The sequence below is a fragment of the Antennarius striatus genome, chromosome 22 (genome assembly GCF_040054535.1).
Source record: "Antennarius striatus isolate MH-2024 chromosome 22, ASM4005453v1, whole genome shotgun sequence".
NCBI lineage: Eukaryota > Metazoa > Chordata > Actinopteri > Lophiiformes > Antennariidae > Antennarius > Antennarius striatus.
Genome location: NC_090797.1, coordinates 13324747 through 13345540, shown reverse-complemented (window position 1 = coordinate 13345540; position 20794 = coordinate 13324747). Strand labels below are relative to the sequence as shown.

At 41.7% G+C, this 20794-nt stretch overlaps 1 protein-coding gene and 1 non-coding gene across 5 annotated transcripts in view; one reads left to right on the top strand and one right to left on the bottom strand.

Moving 5' to 3' along the window:
• scube1 (signal peptide, CUB domain, EGF-like 1) overlaps window positions 1-20794 on the bottom strand; it is a 96948-nt gene that overhangs the window by 44071 nt on the left and 32083 nt on the right. For all 4 annotated transcript variants that reach the window (XM_068307479.1, XM_068307480.1, XM_068307481.1 and 1 more), the window contains exons 5-6: window positions 7126-7254; window positions 2788-2904 (exon numbers count right to left, since the gene is read on the bottom strand). In XM_068307479.1, the coding sequence (XP_068163580.1) occupies window positions 2788-2904; window positions 7126-7254 (246 nt within the window). The remainder of the gene's footprint in view (window positions 1-2787; window positions 2905-7125; window positions 7255-20794) is intronic.
• Window positions 10626-10697, top strand: trnae-uuc (transfer RNA glutamic acid (anticodon UUC)). The gene has a single exon. It is a non-coding gene; the product is annotated as a tRNA-Glu (tRNA).

The window sequence follows — 20794 nt, the reverse complement described above, 5'->3', positions numbered from 1 at the left end:
TTCAGCCCTCCTCCAGTCTGGTTCATTTGGAAATGGTGCATTTATACCGTATGTCTGGTGACAGTGTAGGTGCATCACAAAAACCAGCTCAAAGCACAGAACAAAGCTAACAACTGCAACTATTTGAGCATGGTACATATCTGTAATACAAGTGGGATCATTTTAGTTCATAGTTCATTCATTTATACCTTGAAATGTATGATTAAAAAACACATTTCTATGGTGCATAACTCCCTTAGTTTGTGTAGCAGCTGAATGATTTATTAACTAGTTTGACAAAAGAAACAAGAAATTGGTCAAGTTTGACTACAACAGCAATAAAGAGTTGGTGAAACCAGCTTTAAGGCTCTAGGAACTATGTCCAACATTCAAATCAAAGGGAAAAAGGATGTGGAACAGCTTCACTTACCTGTGATGTTTCATTTCTAGTCTAGTGACAAGAAAAACATGTAGAAGAACACGGTTCTCCTCTGTGGGAGAGCCAGAATATACTCGCATGCATATGTTGGGGTAGAGAACTGCCTGCCGCTGGCGGCTGGGCTCTCTTAGGTTTCACATATCACAATTGGGAGATGTTTTCATTTTTTATTTCCCACCAATCATCTCCATCATTCCTTAGCGCTTACAGTTTAACACTCCACCAACCAATGTCATAAGAATCTGTACCATAAATACAAGCATATGTAGTGTAGACAAGGGTGAGACAGGGTATGGTTTTCTCTTTACTGCCTGCCCCAACAGGAAGAGCTGCTTCTTTTATTAGCCATTGAATTTTAATGGCGATTCATGAGATGAGAGAACCATAAAATTTGCGTTTGTCTTCTTCTTTTCCTTTCGGCTTTTCCCTTCGGGGGTCTCCACAGCGAATCAATTGCCTCCATCGAACCGTCTTTTTCATCCTCTTCTCTCACACCAACTACCTTCATGTTCTCTTTCACTACATCCCAAAACCTCCTCTTTGGTCTTCCTCTAGGCCTCCTGCCTGGAAGTTCAAAACTCAGTATCCTTCGACCAATATATTCTCTAACTCACATATTTACCTTATTTCCATTAAAAATGAAATTGGAACAATGGGAATAATTCACGCCCCCAGCAGCCAGCATGCTTGGTGTTTGAACCCTAGATGAGATGGCTCCACTAGCCTATCAGAGCCTGAACAGTGTTGCTATCAACAGCCATCCAGACTGATGTGAATATTAGTGACAGCTCAGACAACAGGTGTAAATGCACACAATACACATCAAGGACATATTTGCCAATCCATCAGTAAGACATATTCAGTATGTGAATACGCTGAATTTAAATTTACAACCTAATTTCCATTCAGTTCAAAGTAATGTTGATTACGTGTCTGGGCTCCTAAAGTCAGGCTCACACTACAAGGGTTTTAAAATAATAAATAAATAACATTATGAAGTCAGGTTTCTTCACACACAGATTATTTCTCAAGTCTAACAGGCGAAGACTGCAAAAAACAGAAGATAACAGTAGAATGCTCCTGCCCTATGTCTTCTCCCCTAGATCCTCACCAAACTGTAATCACCTCGACAATATGCTTGGATCAGTATTTGGTGAAACTTGTACATTACCTTTTGTGTAATACTGCAAACAGACAAAACCAAATCAACCCAATCCTTGGTGGACATAATGGATGTGGATGTGGAAAAGATGGGAGGGAGGCAGAAGATGGTTCTAAGTGAGTCCTTCAGGAAAAACTGGAGGTAAGATTCTAATGGTGGGTTTGTTAGCCACAGTGCTATGCTAGCTAAAAAGCTAAAACCTTTATCTTGGTTTGGCAGTAATACCAACCGAGTGTTGAAACTGGATCTCTAAACATCTGTCATTAGCAGATAAATCCTCAGGAAGGGTGAATCAGAATCATATCAGCTCAAATTCTCCTGTAGTGTGAGCCTGGCTTTACTTACCAAGATAAAAGAAACCTTGAACTCTGAGCCCGAAGAAACTTTTAGTTATTAGTTAGTATTATTTTTGAATGTTTTACTTAGGCTAGCTGCTAGCCTAGCTATAGTAGCACATGGACCACTAGGAGCAGAAACAAATGCTTATCCTGTTCAATGATGAAATCCTGTCAGGAACCCAGATATCAGATTTGCTCTTGCAGTAGAAATCCAATTTGCTCATGATGGTCCTGAATTAGTTGCTAATTTAATTTTAGGTTGTACCAAACTGGTGCTAATGGGGATTATTACCATTGTTACTGATTATTGAATGAACCAGTTGTGACCTGTTGTTTTTGTCTTTATGACAAGCCTAATGGTTCTGTTTACAGGACTAATACAGGTTAGATGTGAGATATTTGCTTGCATACAACTGGACCAAAGCTTACTTAAATAAGACAGTGATAAAAGGTCTCATGCTTGTTTTTCACCGACAGTATTTCTTATCCACATAATGGTTGAACTGAAACCTCATCCATGTCTTTATTGAAAGTAAAGAGTGATGATGTCTATAAATCAGGTTTAAACTGCAAAGGGGAAAATGATCTCCCTATCAGTTCACCAATGCCAACTCCTCCTCATCCTCACACAGTTATTTTTCTTCTTTTAAATCATCTGTGCTACACTGAAATCGTCCAGGACCTTCTATCATACAGCAGATGTTACAGACCAACAGCTGCGAGGGTTCCAGGGTGTGTGTGTGTGTGTGTGTGTGTGTGTGTGTGTGTGTGTGTGTGTGTGTGTGTGTGTGTGTGTGTGTGTGTGTGTGTGTGTGTGTGTGAGTGTGTGTGTGTTTCCATGAGCAAGGGCGCCATCTTGGTTCACTCACCAGTGCAGGTCTTGCTGTCTGAGTGTAAGGCATATTTCTGGTGGCAGCCACACACCGGCCCCGTGTCCGTGTCATCACATGTGTGCTGGCAGCCGCCGTTTCCATAGTTACATGTCACTGAAGAGAACACACATATTCAGATGTTACTCCTGGTTCGTATCATTGTGTGTGAGGTGAAGGTAGTGTTTACATCCCGCTTCAAAGTGGTGATGTATTGTAATTGTCAGTGTTCGTCTGTTCGTCCATTCGATAGTCCACCAAATATCTTCACAACCGTTCCAGATATAAAGGTGAAACAAAAAGCACATTACTCGGGCCGCAAAGGGGATGAAAATGAGATGATGACCTTAATCTTGAGAAAACTAGGTCAAGGTCAAATTTAAACTTTTGTACACTCAGGATAGAAAGACGAGGGAGAGGGCCAGTGTGAGTAAGACCACAGATCAAAGCTAGTGCTTTGATCAATGACTAGGTCAGAGTACTAGCGTTGATCTTTGACCTATGCAAGTAGGTCAGGGTAAAATTTTGAATTCAGGTGTGTCACGGGATGTTGCAGTCTGTGACTGCCGTGTTCATACTGTGTTGAAACAATGTGACACCCTACCCAATCTACCCAATGATAGGTGGGAGGGGGTCATGACAGGAAGAACAAGGTGAAGGAAAAGCAGATTTTAGATGTAAAGGGAAAATATAAGGCAATGATAGAAAAGAGACCAGAGAAATTGCACAAGAAAAAGACACACAAATGAAAAGAAAGTGAAATAATAGAAAAAAGGATGGGAAAGAAAGAGAGCAAAAACAATAGAAAATGATGACAAAACAAATAGTTTCATCATGGTGATTAACTTAACCAAAAATAAAAACTCATACACCTACAGTCAGGTCCATAAATATTAAGACATCAACACTATTTTCATCTTTTTTGCCCTGTACACCAACAGTACGTGCTTTAAGTGCAGACTTCCAGCTTTAATTTGAGGGTACTTGCATCCAAATCAGGAGAACAGTGTATAAATTACAACAGTTTCTACATCTGCCTCCCACTTTTTAAGGGAGCAAAAGTAATTGGACAATTGGCTGCTCAGCTGTTCCATTGTCAGGTGTATCCCATGCCCAGGTGTGTGTGATTCACTCATGATCTCATTTACAAGCAGACAAAAGGTCTAGCGTTAATTTGAAGTTTGCTTTTGGAATGGAATTGCTGTCAACTCTCAATATGAGGTCCAAAGAGCTGTCACTATCAGTGAAGTAAGCCATTATTAGCCTGAAAAAGCAAAACAAACCCATCACAGAGATAGCAAAAACATAGGGTGTGACCAAATCAACTGTTTGGAACATTCTTAAAAAGAAAGAACGCACCGATGAGCACAGCAACACCAAAAGACCAAGAAGACCAGGGAAAACGACTGTGGTGGACGACAGAAGAATTCTTTCCCTAGTGAAAAGAAACCCTTTCACAACAGTTGGCCAGATCAAGACTAGTCTCCAGGAGGTAGGCATCTCTGTGTCAAAGTCAACAATCAAGAGAAGACTTCACCAGAGTGAATACAGAGGCTTCAGCACAAGATGTAAACCACTGGTGAGCCTCAAAAGCAGGCAGACCAGATTGGAGTTTGCCAAAAAACATCTAAAAAAGCCAATACAGTTCTGAAGCAACATCCTCTGGGCAGATGAGACAAAGATCAACTTGTACCAGAATGATGGGAAGAGAACAGCATGGAAAAAGGAAAGGAACTGTTCATGATCCAAAACATACCACCTCATCAGTGAAGCATGGTCGTGGTAGTGTCATGGCGTGGGCATGTATGGCTGCCAATGGAATTGGTTCCCTTGTATTTATTGGTGAATTGACTGCTGACCAAACCAGCAGGATGAATTCTGAAGGGTTTCAGGACATATTATCAGCTCATATTCAGCTTCAAAAACAGAAGCGAAAATGCCCCAAGAACAAGCAGGAACTGAAGACAGTTGCAGTGGAGGTCTGGCAGAGAACCACCAGGAACGAAACCCAGCGTCTGGTGATGTCTCTGTATTCCAGACTTCAGGCTGTCATTGACTGCAAAGGCTTCGCAACCACATATTAAAAAGTGACAGTTTGAATTATGATTGTTTAGTTTGTCCAATTACTTTTGGTTGCTTAAGAAGTGGGAGGCACATGTAGAAACTGTTGTAGTTCCTACACCGTTCACCTGATTTGGATGCAAATACCTTCAAATTAAAGCTGGAAGTCTGCACTTAAAGCATGTATTGTTTGTGTCATTTCAAATCCATTGTGGTGGTCTACAGGACCAAAGATGAAAATAGTGTTGATGTCCCAGTATTTATGGACCTGACTGTAATTACCACTATATCTGCAGAACATATGGTGCAAGTGACTTTTGGATGTTGGGGTTTTTGAAGGCTTTAAATACAGTACAGAATAAAACCTCTATGGGGTAATTATTGTTTGTTTATATTTATTTCATTAGCTTAGAAAACCACTGTTGTTATGTTCTGAAACTTTAGAAAGGCTTTGTAGCTGACAGACTCATTTAAAATTCATCTGTGTAGAAAAACAGATGGCTCTGTCCATGTTGACAATACCACAACCAAAAAGAGCAGTCAACAATCAAAAGTTCAAATTCAAATTCAAAAAACTTTATTAGCTCCCACGTGGCAATTGAAAACACATAAAGCAGGATAGGTGTAAAAGTGCAAACATAGTGTAAACATAAACAGTGTAGAAATAAACAATAAACATAAATAATTAAATAATAACATCAATATAAATACAATGTTATGTTAACTAATAAATCAAAACCTAGTTAGTTCAGAACCTAGTTGATTCAAAACCTTGTTTAGAACCTAATTTGTTCAAAACCTAATGAGTTAGTCAGTTAGTTCAGAAACTAGTTGGTTTAAAACCTAATTAGTTATTTCAAAACTTATTTAATTAAAAAAACAAAGTTAGTTTGTTAAAAAATTGGTTAGTTGTGTACAGGTATTTAGTCTGTTAGTTTAGAAACCAGTTACTTTAAAACCTATTTAGTTAGTTCAAAAACTAGCTAGATTAATTATATATATATATATATACAGGTATATTTATTTTTTTCTATTTACTTGAGGGATTAAACTGATTACACTGTAAAGAAAAGTGTTTCTTTAATACATGGAAGTGTGCTGCGTTCCGTGAGCCTCTTCAGCCTGACTTCCTTGGCTTAAAAACAGCCAGCTGAGTCTTTCTGTTTCACACACCATTACCTCATGAGATGGAGTCTGCCATAAAAAAAAATAGAATTAACGCGTTGAGCTCTAACTATGTGAGACGTGTGCGATGGAACAAACAATTTCACTTTGTCCTAATTTGTCTATTCTAGATATTCGGGTCAAAAGGAAATCAGGCACCAACAACCTTGGTGAACCCGTCCTTCTTAAACTGTGCAATTCCCTAATTTGGACTATTATGGGATCAGAACAAAAGGTGTGCGTGTGTGTGTGTGTGTGTGTGTGTGTGTGTGTGTGTGTGTGTGTGTGTGTGTGTGTGTGTGTGTGTGTGTGTGTGTGTGTGTGTGTGTGTGTGTGTGTGTGTGTGTGTGTGTGTGTGTGTGTGTGTAGAGGTGTTGCAGACATAACTACCATTTCTTTCATCGCTCGTTTACAACCGACCTCTCCTGCCAGGCCCAACAGGCCGGTACAGTGCTGTGTCCCTCGCCGCTAATGAAATATTACCACAGCGGGGGATATATTAGAGCCTTTCAGAGGCTTTCACAATCTTTAAACTCACATTGTCTGAGAGGAGAACAAGATGTGTTGGCAAACATCGTGCAACTAACCCCTCAAAAATAGCAGCCTAAAATTCCATGGTTGCAGAGACTCACTACTGAATCCTTTAGCACCTACAGCTTGGCCTGAAATGCTTAAATGATTTTGGTTTTAAATGCTCAGCCTCATATTTTAAGTGTGAAGGCTTACTGGAACTTGTCCATCATGTTATGACAGATTTTTATGACAGGAACAGTTTAGATCCTTTATTGCACCAGAATGCAACCTCAATGAAATAAACTATAAAGAACACAGTGTTAATGAGTTGCTGGCGTGTAGATTGTGAAATAAAGTGATGATTCCATCACTTTGAGGTCAATACCTGAAGTAATATGTTAAGGAACATATATGTAGAATTTCAAGACCTCCTAGGATCTGAGAGCTGCTCATTGAATGGGAATAAACTTTGATCTCAGTTGACTTCAGCTCCCATCTGTGTGTGTGTGTGTGTGTGTGTGTGCGTGCGTGCGTGTCTGTGTGTGTGTGTGTGTGTTGGTGTGTACATGACGTACCCCCGAGGTCAGTAATGATACCTACATGTACAGTCCTTCTGGTTTTTGGCCAGTTCAAAGCCAGGGCGGCATTCACAGGACACTCCACCTTTGCCCGGAGCCTCTCTGCAGATATGAGCACAACCGTGGTCCTTGTTCATGCAGTTCATCCCATCTGTGCAGGAGACAGAGACAACGACTTAGACCACCGAGCTGGACACTTTCGATTCAATAAATCACTGGCAGTGCGGCGAAGCTTTCTCTTCATTCTGAGAATAATTTTAAATATGTATTATTATTATAATTATTACAATTATTTATCCATCCATTTTCTGCCGCTGTATCTGCCGTAGCGGGTCACAGGGAGCTGGAGCCTATCCCAGCTGGCATTGGGCGTGAGGCGGGGCAAACTCCGGGGGCAATGCCAGTGCACAGCGGAGCCACACAAAGACCATGCACGCTCATGGTTGTCCATGGTTATTCAACGGGCAATTTGAAATGGCCAATTAACCTGAAGCGCATGTTTTTGGAGGCTGGAAGAAGCTGGAGAACCCGGAGAGAACCCACGTAGACACGGGGAAAACATGCAAACTCCACACAGAGCGGGACTCGAACCCAGAACCCCTAAATTTCAATTTCAGCTCATTATCCACTGAAGTGATGTGTTAAGTGAAGCAAAAACTAATTCGAAATTCTTTACTAAATTATTTCCTTGGTGTAATGTAAGCAACAATCTACTGGTATCCTTCATTTTGTCCTGATGGACATTCTTGGAGGCACTCATTGTCCTCTAGTGATATTTACGTACAGAACCTTCATGTTGATCCCTTCATCTGCCCTTCATGCTCCAAATATGAGCTATCTAGATTAACCTTATCTACAATGTAATTAGTATGTTGAAGACATTACCATGTTTTACCCTGGTACTAGGATAGTTAGTAGTAGCTGCTAGATTACAAAAACTTGCAACGCTTTTAGTTTGAATATCTTATTACTTATGCTAGGTTATGTTCTGATGTGGGACTAGTTAACTGCCATGACCTCGACTGTTAAATCTATTTCTCAAAATCATGGTGAAAGATTAAAAAACAAGATAATACAGTATGTGAAGTAGAGTAAGTCTTCCCAAGCGCTAGGCATTACTGTTACATAATTAGCATGCCACAACAACAGAGACAGACATGATTGTAACCATGATCTGCTTCAGTTTCTATTGAGATTGTTGATCATTGTCACTCGTCAATAAAGACAAGCAAGGTTTGGTTATTTTTCTTTTCAAATAATCATTCATGACACACGTCAAACCAATGTTCCTTTAGATTTACTGAGTTTCCTTTAGATTTAGTGTTACTGTAACAATTTCCAAAAGGAACCAGGTGCGAGAGTCAAGGTGTCAATTAATCAAGCCTAATAAGTTCGTAGTCCAAAATCCAAGCGGGGTCAAAACCAGAAAATTAGGGAAAAGACGGTACAAAGGAGGCAGGCAAAATCGAAATCCCACAGACAGGCAAAAGGTCATACACGGGGCATCAAAAGACAAAAATACTGGTCAACAGGCAAAGGTCAGAATCCGGAAAAAAGGCAGACATGGCAAGGCAAAACTCGTGGTCGTACGGAAGCGGTCTAGGAACAACAATAATGATCAGGCATACAAGATTATCTGCTCAAAAGGAAACTGTGTTACACTGCGACAGACCTGAAGTGAAGTGAAGTGTCTTAAATAGACAGACCAGGGTGTTATGTAGTTGCAGGTGGAACTGATGATCATCTAATTGACTAGAAGAAGAACTAAACACGGATTGGATAATGACCAAACGAAACCATCAGGGGAAACAAACCAGGTGCAGTGAATCATGAATGCAGTGGTAACAGAAAACCAGAAAAGTACATAAACTGAAAACCAATAAACAAAAGACAAAGTCAGGAACAAATGAATATGGCAAAACAGAACACGATAGATACAGATCATTATTATTATTATTATTATAATTGCATTTTCATAACACCTTTATAATCAAAATTCATCAAACAGTAAAACAGTAAAAGCATGTATTGTAAAAAACAAATAAAAAAAAGATTAAAATAATTTCCATTTGTTGGGGAAAAAACAAACAATAACAGTGAGTTCTGAGAGAGAATTTAAAGTTGGATACTCGCTGTTTGCCTGCCTGAGATCTCCAGACGAGGAAATCCATAGCTGAGCGCTCAGACAGCAAAGGCCCAGTCAGCTTTGCAGACAACCCTTCTAATACCAGAGTGCAGTACATTGCTATAATTAGTCTCAAGGAAATGAAAGCATGATACCCTGTCTAAATCAGTCGGTGAGGGGAATGACATGATTTTGGTTCAGTTGGGAAAACCAGGATGGTACTACTTTAGTCAAAGGACAACTAGAAGTCAAAAACAGCTCCTGGGCCTCAGGCTTCGTGTCAAATATTACCAGATAATGCACCGAGACTAGTAGAAAGACTAGTGCTGGTGCCATGAGGGATACTCACTTGTTATAATTACTTCAGACTTCTTTTAGATTCAGTGAGATGTAGGACATCCATTTTTTAATGTAGCCGAAGAAGACAAGCCAGTGTCTTGTTGTGCCGTTCCCAAGCCCAGATAAATACAGAGGGTTGTCTCAGGAAGGGCATCCCACGTAAAAAATGTTCCACATCAAACATGCTAATCAAATCAATGACTTCTACACGGTACCGGTCAAGGCCCGGGTTAACAACAACCGCCATCCATGCTGTTCACCTACAGGGTGCTGGTGGAAATTGGACTAAATTTGCTCGAAGGAGAGATGGACAGTGTGTCGTAGGAAGAGAGAACACCAAGAGTATAGGACTGAAACACCAAGAATATAGGATTGAGAGGAGGGACGTTGAATGTTGGAACTATGACAGGAAAAGGTAGAGAGTTGGTTGACATGATGCAGAGGAGGAAGGTAGACATACTGTGTGTCCAGGAGACCAGGTGGAAAGGTAGCAAGGCTAGAAGTTTAGGAGCAGGGTTCAAGTTGTTCTATCATGGTGTAGATGGGAAGAGAAATGGAGTAGGAGTTAGCTTGAAAGAGGAGTTTGTTAGGAATGTCCTGGAGGTAAAAAGAGTGTCAGATAGAGTGATGAGTCTGAAGCTAGAAATAGAAAGTGTGATGTTCAGAGTTGTTAGTGGGTATGCTCCATAGGTAGGATGTGAGCTGGAGGAAAACGAAAAGTTCTGGTTGGACTTTGATGAAGAGATGCAGAGCATGCCTAGAAGTGAGAGAGTTGTCATTAGTGCAGCCTTCAATGGACACATTTCTGCAGGAAACAGAAGTGATGAGGAGGTGATGGGCAGGTTTGGAATCCAGGAGAGAAATACAGAAGGACAGATGGTGGTTGACTTTGCAAAAAGGATGGAAATGGCTGTAGTGAATACTTTCTTCCAGGAGAGGCAGGAATATATGGTGACCAATAAGAGTGGAGGTAGGAGCACACAGGTAGACTACATCTTCTGTAGACGGTGTAATCTGAAGATCATTAACTACTTAAAGATCATGGACTATCATTGACTTCCCATATGGTCTAGTGGTTAGGATTCCTGGTTTTCACCCAGGTGGCCCGGGTTCGACTCCCGGTATGGGAACATCAGTTTTTGGCGGCGGCAGTGGCTCAAGCGCTAGAGCGGATGTCTTGGGACCAGACAGCACCCAGCTATCAGCGGTTTGATTCCTGCTCCAACCAGACAGTGGGAGGTGTCAGCTCACCTCCCAGCCACTGCCGAGGCACCCTTGAGCAAGGTGTCGTCCCCCCCACAAGATGCTCATTGGGGCGCACCCCGAAGTCGCGACCGGTCCCTCCACCTCTCTTGTACTGATTGTCATTAACGGCATGCCTACAGGCCCCTAGTGTGTGTTGTGTTCAGGGTCCTGTGTGTGTACTCTAACTCTAACACATATACAGTATATATATATATATATATATATATATATATATATATATATATATATATATATATATATATATATATATATATATATATATATGCATGTACAAAAAACTGGAGTGGAAAACATAATTTCCCCATTGTGTGGACGAATAAAATGGATTTAATCTTAATCTTTAATCTTTACAATATACTGGTGGTGAGAGTGCAGCCAAACAGCGTAGGATGGTGGCGTGTAGGATGACTCTGTTGGTGAGGAAGATGAAGAGGGCAAAGGCAGAGCAGAGGACAAAATGGTGGAAGCTGAAAAAGGACGCGTGTTGAATGACTTTTTGGAAGGAGTTAAGAGAGGCTCTGGGTGGTCTGGAGGTACATCCAGACTGGACTGACTGGACAACTACAGGTAATGTGATCAGGGAGACAGGTGGGACAGTACTTGATGTGTCACCTGTAAGGAAAGTAGATAAGGAGACTTGGTGGTGGAATGGCCGTTGTGGACCAGGAAATAGCAAAGATTAGTCAGGATGAAGTGAGGAGGGCATTGAAGAGGATGAAGAGTGGAAAGGCACTCAGTCCTGTTGATATACCTGTAGAGGTATGGAAGTGTCTAGGAGAGGTGGCAGTAGAGTTTCTGACTCTGGATCTTACAATAGTGAGAAGATGCCTGAGAAATGGAGGAGAAGAATGCTGGTGCCCATTTTTAAGAACAGGGCAGATGTGCACACTTGTGGCAACTACAGAGGAATAAAGCTGATGAGCCATACAATGAAGTTATGGGAAAGAGTAGTTAAAGCTAGACGAAGGGCAGAAGTAAGCATTTGTGCCAAAAAACAGTACTACAGATGCACGATTTGCATTGAGAATGTTGATAGAGAAGTACAGAGAAGGCCAGAGGAAGCTGCATTGTGTTTTTGTAGATCTGGAGAAAGCTGATGACAGGGTGCCCAGAGAGGAACTGTGGTATTGTATGAGGAAGTCTGGAGTGGCAGAGAAGTATGTTAGAGCTGTGCAGGACATGTATGAGGACTGTAAGACAGTGGTGAGGTGTGCTGTAGGTGTGACAGAGGAGTTCAAGGTGGAGGTGGGACTGCATCAGGGATCAGCTCTGAGCCCCTTCTTGTTGCTATGGTGATGGACAGGCTGACAGACGAGGTTAGACAGGAATCTCCATGGACTATGATGTTTGCAGATGACATTGTGATCTGTAGTGAGAGCAGGGAACAGGTGGAGGAGAAGCTAGAGAGGTGGAGGTTTGTCCTGGAAAGGAGAGGAATGAAGGTTAGCCGCAGTAAGACAGAGTACATGTGTGTGAATGAGAGGGACCCAAGTGGAAGAGTGAGGTTACAGGGAGAAGAGATCAAGAAGGTGGAGGATTTTAAGTACTTAGGGTCAACAGTCCAGAGCAATGGAGAGTGTGGAAAAGAAGTGAAGAAGCGTGTACAGGCAGGATGGAACGGGTGGAGGAAAGTGTCAGGTGTGATGTGTGATAGAAGAGTTTCAGCTAAAATGACAAGAAAGGGGTACAAAACTGTGGTGAGACCAGCGATGTTGTTTGGTCTAGAGACAGTGTCACTGAAGAAAAGACAGGAGACAGAGCTGGAGGTAGCAGAGATGAAGATGCTGAGGTTCTCTTTGGGAGTGACCAGGATGGATAGGATCAGAGACTGTATGCAAATTGTGGTTACTATCATTGGTTTCATTTCTGTTCTAGGTCATTGAAAAATTGTAAAGGAGCAGTGTTTGAGAAAATAACCCTAACCCTAACAGCAGCCTTAGCACAGGAATGCACTACAACAGTCTCAAGGGCTTATGAACCAGGGAGGTCCAGGAGCCTATTGTGGCAAGAGTAGCAAAACATAGCACCCTTCCACTACTACCTCATTTCCCAGGCAGGTTTCATTGGTTCTCAAAGCTATCACATAAGAGCTCAAGGTTGACAACTTCGAAAAAGAAGGGCTCTCGATATCCCATGCCTGGTGGATTGAGACACAAATGTGTTAGGTTTTCATAACTCCTTTTACATTGGGTTGTGAAATCACTAATAATCTTTATTAAAACCAATATTTTAACAAAGACATTATCATATAAGTGATCAACTTTCATCATCACTATTGAAGAGCTGCATTTGTGTGTCTACAGTCACCGCACTTCATCTAGATTTAGTAAGACACGCCTCTTCCTTGGAACCAATGGTAAACAATTTCCCTTTATGGGGCCCATGAGCGTTTCAAGTACCCCATTAGGGTGCCATTCCCAAAAAGAGTCCCCTTCATAGACAAAAAGTCCTTTCTTAACTGCTACAATTCTAGCTGTCCATTCCCAACAAGATCATTCCGTCAAGGGAACCAAAGGAAATTGGTCAAGCAAAATCGGGCCCACTGTTTGAAGTTACATAATCCAAACCATATATTTCATTAAAATTACATGTAGGCAGGTACTGGTATACCACCAGATATGGACCTTGTACAATCTACAAAAGAATAAAACAATTTTAAAAAATTAAATAGCTGCCATAGCATGCATGGACCCTGTTTGAAAACTAAACTGATGAGGAAAACAGAGTGTCTACAATCAATTTAAACCTAGGAGAAGTTAAATAAACTGAGGCGCAGGGAGAATGTGGACCCATGCCCAGGACTCAGCACAATCGAGTCTAAAACAACAAACAGAGGCAACCACAAACTATGGCTTCTCAGCGTGTCTGATGTGATGCAGCCTGCAGCTTGCTGACACATTTACCTGTCCTGTATAACCTACATGGGTCCCTGGATGCATATATATCCAGATCTGATGTTGAGCTCAACAACACTAACTTGATGATACATGACAGAAACACACAAACCTATGAAATGATGCAAATCCTTCAAATTCACGGTTAAGGGAAACTCAGTGAAGAAAATGTTGGAAGAAGGAAGACATATAATGTCTGGTTTAAAACATTAAGAAACCTAAAAGTGTGAACATATTATCACATCTGTTTCTTTGGGTTTGGCCTCAAAAACACATTTCTGTGATGTTAACTTTACATTAATTAACATTAGTTAGTGAAAACTTAAGATCTAATGTGTCTACTGATCAGTCATTAATGGTTAAAGATGGTTAATGATAGAGGGATAGAGAGATAGATGGACGGACAGACGGACGGACAGACAAGACAGACAGACAGATAATGGTCATTTGTTCTACAAATAAACGGATGGATGTTCCAATGTAGAAGACCCAAACTAGATGTATGTTTTCATCCACTGATCTTTGGTGATTTTTTATAAAGATATTGGAGTTAATTTGTCTGGTACCATGAATTATTACAGAAGAAAACAAGCACAATGACAATTTTTTTTTTTAAATGGTGAAACCATGATGGAAATATGGTGACAGAAGCTGCAGCCCCATCATTGCTCAACATGAATGTGATGCTCCTGTCTTCTCACTGGAAACATCACATGCTTCATGTTGGCTACACTGACTTTTTCACCTTACTTAAACTTTATTTCCCATACTTTGAGATTTCTGCATTTCCAAGCACCTCTTTGTTTCAAACAGGCAGCTAAAACCCTACTCGGGTCAATTCTAAGAGCAAGCTCAACAATTAGCAATGGGAAGGCCGGCAAGAGGATGAAGTTTCTACTCTCTAGCTCAGTGTGCAGCTCTGTTTAGATTAGGGAGGTCAGCAGGTTTGCGACTACTGACGCTCGTCAGTGGGAGCCCCAGCAGATCCAGATACAACACTGAGAGACGTCTTCATGGCCCAGTAAGCCTGTCTCTCACACAGTCTCTCCTCTGTCTCTTTTATTACTCTCTGTCTGTCTTTCTTTTTCACTCTCCCTGCCTCTCTTTATCCATCTCTCCACACATCTCTCTCTCACTCTCTCAGGAGCTCTGATTCAAGATGAGGTCCAAGCATATCACAGCCATGTTATTACAACCTGACTCTTGCAGTGGTAACACCCCAAAGCCCCCAAAGTCTGACTGGCAGAATATAATAGGAGACACAGGGAGAGGGAGAAATTAAGTGATGGATAGAGGGAGAAAAACTGAGGAAAGAAGTGAGGAATGTGGAAGAGAGAAGAAGACTGACATAGAGGTGGATAATTTAGAGCCTCGCAGTCGCTCTCCTCCTGGTTTCCTCTGGGGCTGATGAGGAATGAGGTGGTGCAGGACGCCAGTCTCACAACTTAATCTCCTCACCAGGGAGAGAGATTTCATAGTTTCAGTCAACTGTGAGGAATGTATGATTTTAAAGATGTTGCAACATCTAAAATCAGGGTCACTTGAAGCCACCGTACAAATATAAGCTCATAAATACTCTAATGATGTGATGGTACACACGTCACTCTATTAAAGTAGTAGTCATGGATGGAGATGAATGACTCTGTAGAACACTATTACGTGTTTGTTATTTGCTAGCATGCACTAGTCAAAACTGAAGACTCATTGCCAAAACTCTTCAGATAGGCAGATCAGAAGTCTACGTGGACACGCAAAACGCTTTAACACAAAATGCAATCAATGACCACAGTTTAAATACCCAGGAAGACGTTTTTCAGAGTCCATTACCTGCTGAACTGAACAGAACTGATGCAACAGGATGATTTAAAAAATAATGTTTCTGCTGCAAAACACACTGAAATCTATAGAAGGTAATATGAAAATACTGACAATGAAAAACGAATCATTTAAAACTGCGCTGATTTCAATTTGCAACAGAAATCCTACCAGATGACATTTTTGTGACTCTTTAGCAAGCAGGTAAAAGGAGAAAATTTGCATCAAAGAAAAATGTCGATAGAAGAAAAACCCTGGGAGAGGAAAAAGAGGAAGAAGAAGAAGGGCCTGAGCTCTGAACAGGTCGAGAACACAATTAGTGACCATCTGGCTAACCCTGGACTCTGACAGGAGCAGGCTGCAGCCCTTCAACTGTCTCAGTATTCAGACATGCATTTGTGCATACGCTTACACAAACACACACACACACACACACACACACATGAATATAAATATGTCCAAAAGGAGGATATATCTAACATAGGAAATTAAGTTCTGTCAAAATCAGAATAAAAATCAAAAGCGAAATGAAAATCAATCGAGTACCATAACTTTCCCAAATGCCACTGACTTCACAGATCATGGAGATGCCAAAAAAGAAAGAAAAATATTATTCACTTCACGTTTTTTTTTGTTGTTCGAGGAACCTCAGCTGTCTACGTATTCCGTTGTCGTGTCAGTGACTGAGTGACCCGGTGTCGGTCCTGATGAGTAAAGCTCTGTGATCATTCACCTGCAAAGGTTTTCCAGGATTTGCTGAGAAAAACCTTTCACTTTTTTTTAATTTCGGTTCAATTAAGTTTGGTCAGGGGTGAAATATGAAACAAATCGTTGCTTACATTGGGAATAGTGTCATTGCATAAATGAATAAATAATATAACACGTCTTGTATTTTCTACACACACACACACACACACACACACACACACACACACACACACACACACACACACACACACAGACATAGACAGACAGATATATAGACAGATGAGAACTGAACACTCTTTTGCTCATTTAAATTAAATTCTCTATACTATAAATGTATATCCTGCAACAAAATAAACGTCATAAGTGTTGCAATCAAAATATTTTTTTCTCCCCCCACACCCACCCCCACATTCTCACTTTTGTTAATGCCAGTCTGACCAGAATCTGTCTCCGACTACGTGTCTCTTTGCTGCTATAGGTGCTAATCCATGAATTTCAATGAGCGCTTTTCTTCAACAGGCTGCACTGAACCCCTCTAAATGAGCACTTTCTAATAACACAGCCCAATCTCTTCTTCAAACAATAGACCACACACACACACACACACACACACACACACACACACACACACACACACACACACACACACACACACACACACACACACACACACACACACACACACACACTCTCTCTCTAATTCTAACTCTAACTCTGACTCTAACTCTGACTCTCTCATGCTTTTCTCTCCCACCTCACGAATAAGTTAGGACATATGCCAGAGCTTCGTCTTTTGACTCAGCTCCTTCTTTACGACAGACCTATATAGCCATCGCATCACTGCGGAAGCTGCACCGATCCATCTGTCAATATCACGTTCCATCATTCCCTCACTCATGAACAATACCCCAACACAGTTAAACTCCTCCACTTGGGGCAAAGACTCCCCACTGACCTGAGGAGGGCAGACCATCTTCTTACGGTTGAGAAAGAAAGAAAGTCCATTTTATTATCCCTAAATGGGGAAATTGTCTTTCACACTCTACACTACAGTTGCATATATGAGTTAAATAGTTGAATACAGGCCCCTGAACACAACACACTAGGGACCTGTAGGCAAGCAATTAGGAACTCCACTACAAACAGTAGGGGGAGGCAGAGTGACGGGTTGCTCACGGGGGATCGCGCCCCAAAAGAGCAGCTTGTAGGGGGGACTGCGCCTTGCTCAAGGGCACCTCAGCAGTGGCTGGGAGGTGAGCTGACACCTCCCACCATCAGCTCACACTCCAGAGGATGTACTGGCAGGAGTGGGACTCGAACCACCGATGGCTGGGCGATCTGTCTTCAAGACGTCTGCTCTACCACTGAGCCACTGACTTGGCGGTGCTCATCCTCATCCTCCTCCCACTCGTATCACACTCAGCTGCAAACCACCCCAGTGCACGTGAAGGTCCACATTTAATGAGTCCAACAGAACAGCACCATCAGCAACAAACAGATGAAATCCTTTGGTCCCCAAACTGGATCCCCTAGGGATCCTGTATGGGTTGGGGCTCATATGCGAACGCCTGGTTAGCTCAGCCCGAAAAGGATGATGTGGGCTCAACCTCCGATGGATTCACCCCCACTGAGGGAACCGTGGAGGTTGGGTGCAGTGTGGATTGGGTGTCAGTCAATAGCATGGGGCTCGACGGCCCAATCCCCAGACAAAGAGTTTGGTTCTTGGGACATGGAATGTTTAAGATACCTTAAAAGATATTTAAAGGTGTAACTACCTTAAAAACCCTTAAAGCAGTCATGTTCTTAACAAGCTGATTTTAATGAAGTGAAGTGAATCCAAACACTGACTGGAAGCTAAGAAAAATGTCCCAAAACTGATGGTGACCTCAGGAAAAAGGTCAGCATCCATGTAATGTTTACTCAATTAGTGGTTAATGAGCTACGACCTGCAAACTCAGCTTCATGAAACACTCCAGCAGAGAGGCACGGCCGTCCTCTGTACCAGCAGCTCCGTGTGTGACGTTAACACAATCCAGCTGCTGAAGTTAAAGAGAGGAAAGGATCGGGGGAACCGTTCGATTCACACAGATCTGCTTAAACGAAACACTAAAGCATGTTTGTCAGCGGTTCTGGCTCAGGCAGATTTTAGTTTCCTGTAAAGGGTACACACACACACACACACACACACACACACACACACACACACACAGTAAGTGTGATTTAAGTCAACTCTCTATGTTTTTTGTGCTGTTTGCTACTGAGCGACAGCTACACAGCGGGTCAGCTCCACACCCTAAACATTTCCACTGACCAAAGACAAACTCTGGTCCAAAAATATGGTGGAGGTTACCCCTGAGGTAGAAACGAAGAGAAAATCCTGGATTCCACCTTCCACTTACAGGTAAACAACTCCCATTTATCTCAAAGAGACAGAAAGAGAAGGATCACTGGAATAATATTTAAACAAGAATTTATAAAACGAAGGAAGGAAGTCATTAGTCACTTTCAGCACCCCAGCCATGATGACTCAAAGAGGCCTAAAGCAGGCAGCGCCTTAAGCTTCACCACCAGACAGGCGCTATAGGTTTATCACACAAACACTAAAGATGCACTCGCAAAGGGAGCAGAACAATCTGAAAGTCACACAAACCAGACAGTAACCAAGACTTCACCTTGACAGAAGGAAAAGTAACAGAGAAACCTCGAATTAAACGATCTTGTACACAAATGAGATAAAGCTGGAATATCAGGTGATATTTAAACTTAGGAAGCTTTAAATAGACAAACAAACAAACAATGAACCTGTAAAAACTGCAAATTCAAAACAGTGGGTAGCGCTGTCGCCTCACAACACGGCGGTTCCGGGTTCAAGTCCCGCTCTGTGGGTTCTCTCCGGGTTCTCCGGCTTCCTCCCACCTCCAACAGCATGCGCTTCAGCTGGATTGGCCGGTCCCAAATCGCCCGTAGGAGTGAGTGTGTGTGTGCGTGTTTGTCTGTCTTTGTGTGTGGCTCCACGGCGCACTGGCATCGTGCCCGGAGTGTCCCCCGCCTCACGCCCTATGCCGGCTGGGATAGGCTCCAACTCCCCGTGACCCGCTACGGCGGATACAGCGGCAGAAAATGAATGAATGTAATTAACTCGAAAAAATATATATATATTGATTTGATTTTTTATAATTCCTACATGTAACATTTTAATCGTACATTAGGTTTCTAGCTATTTGCATTGGACATTCAGATTTCCAAGCTGGGGAAGAGCAAAGCACTGAAATTCAAAACACATGATTGAAACCTTTAATTCTTCCTAGAGATGACATTAGACACTAATGTTATATCTTTATTTGTTTCTTATGTCTGTCTGACATTAAGTCAACCCAGTTTGCCCACCTGTAAGGACACGTGGAATCCCCTGTAGGTTTGTGACAGTCTTTTCATGATGCATAGTTTGTAATTAATGATGATGACAGCCCGGTAGACGGAGCTCTACTCAGAGTTCCCATGTTCCTCCTGGAGCAGCCATTTAAAAGCTTTCTAAATTTAAACTCATTCGTCCTTCAGTGTTTCTCTTCCTTCTTTCCTACATCCTCCCTGACAGATCTGATAACAGCTTCAGCTACAGGTGTAAATGCATTGTGGATGTATTTGATGCATGACCCCAAACCTAAACCATTTTCTCTACAGTCTTTCATGCTCATTTCAAGGACTGATGGACCCATTATTCAATCATCTGGAAGAAGAAGCCACAACAATAAGCATAATGGATTACACGCTGTTGATTTCCATTTGGCTCAATGTAATGTAAATGATGTGTTTGGGCTCACATACCTGCCAAGATATGCAGCAGATGTTTGTGAACACATTGTTCATTTCAACTAGTTTCACCACTGAACCAGTAAACACAACATTCCCAGATATCCTTCAAAAAACGGCTGAGCTGCAAGAGATGTTGAGTCAGGAAAATCACACTCAAATGTTTGGTGCCTTCTAGCAAATTTGTCGCATTAACTTCTGTCAATGTTTACAGCTTTTCGAACACACTATTTCAACTGATGACCAACATTTGCATGAAATCTATGAAACAAGACAGTTTCATTATGTCAACATGTTTGACTTTATGGTTGACTTAACACATTATCCCCAGACTCACTTAAAACTATCACCATCAATCAGCTGCAGCAAATTACAAATCAAAAATCCAGACTTCGAGGTAACTCACACAAAAAAGTTTGAGTAAGAGATTTCCCTACTTATGTTACATTTACTTCAGAAAATTACATCTTATGAATGCCTAAGAAATCAAAGCTTATAAAGTACTTTTTACAGTGAGTATTATGTGTTACTTGCCCCTCAAATGCCTTCTATGGGAGTGTCAGCAAGCCTCCTGCTAACTGTTATCTCTGGTCTTAGATGCTGCTGATGTTACATTATCAGATCTGGTTGAGAGCATCACAGAGCCTCTGCTTCCACATGCACTCACTGGGCAAAGCAACCTCCTGGTGATTTTACAAAATATCTGGAAAAATTCAAACAGGAGGAGATCTTTA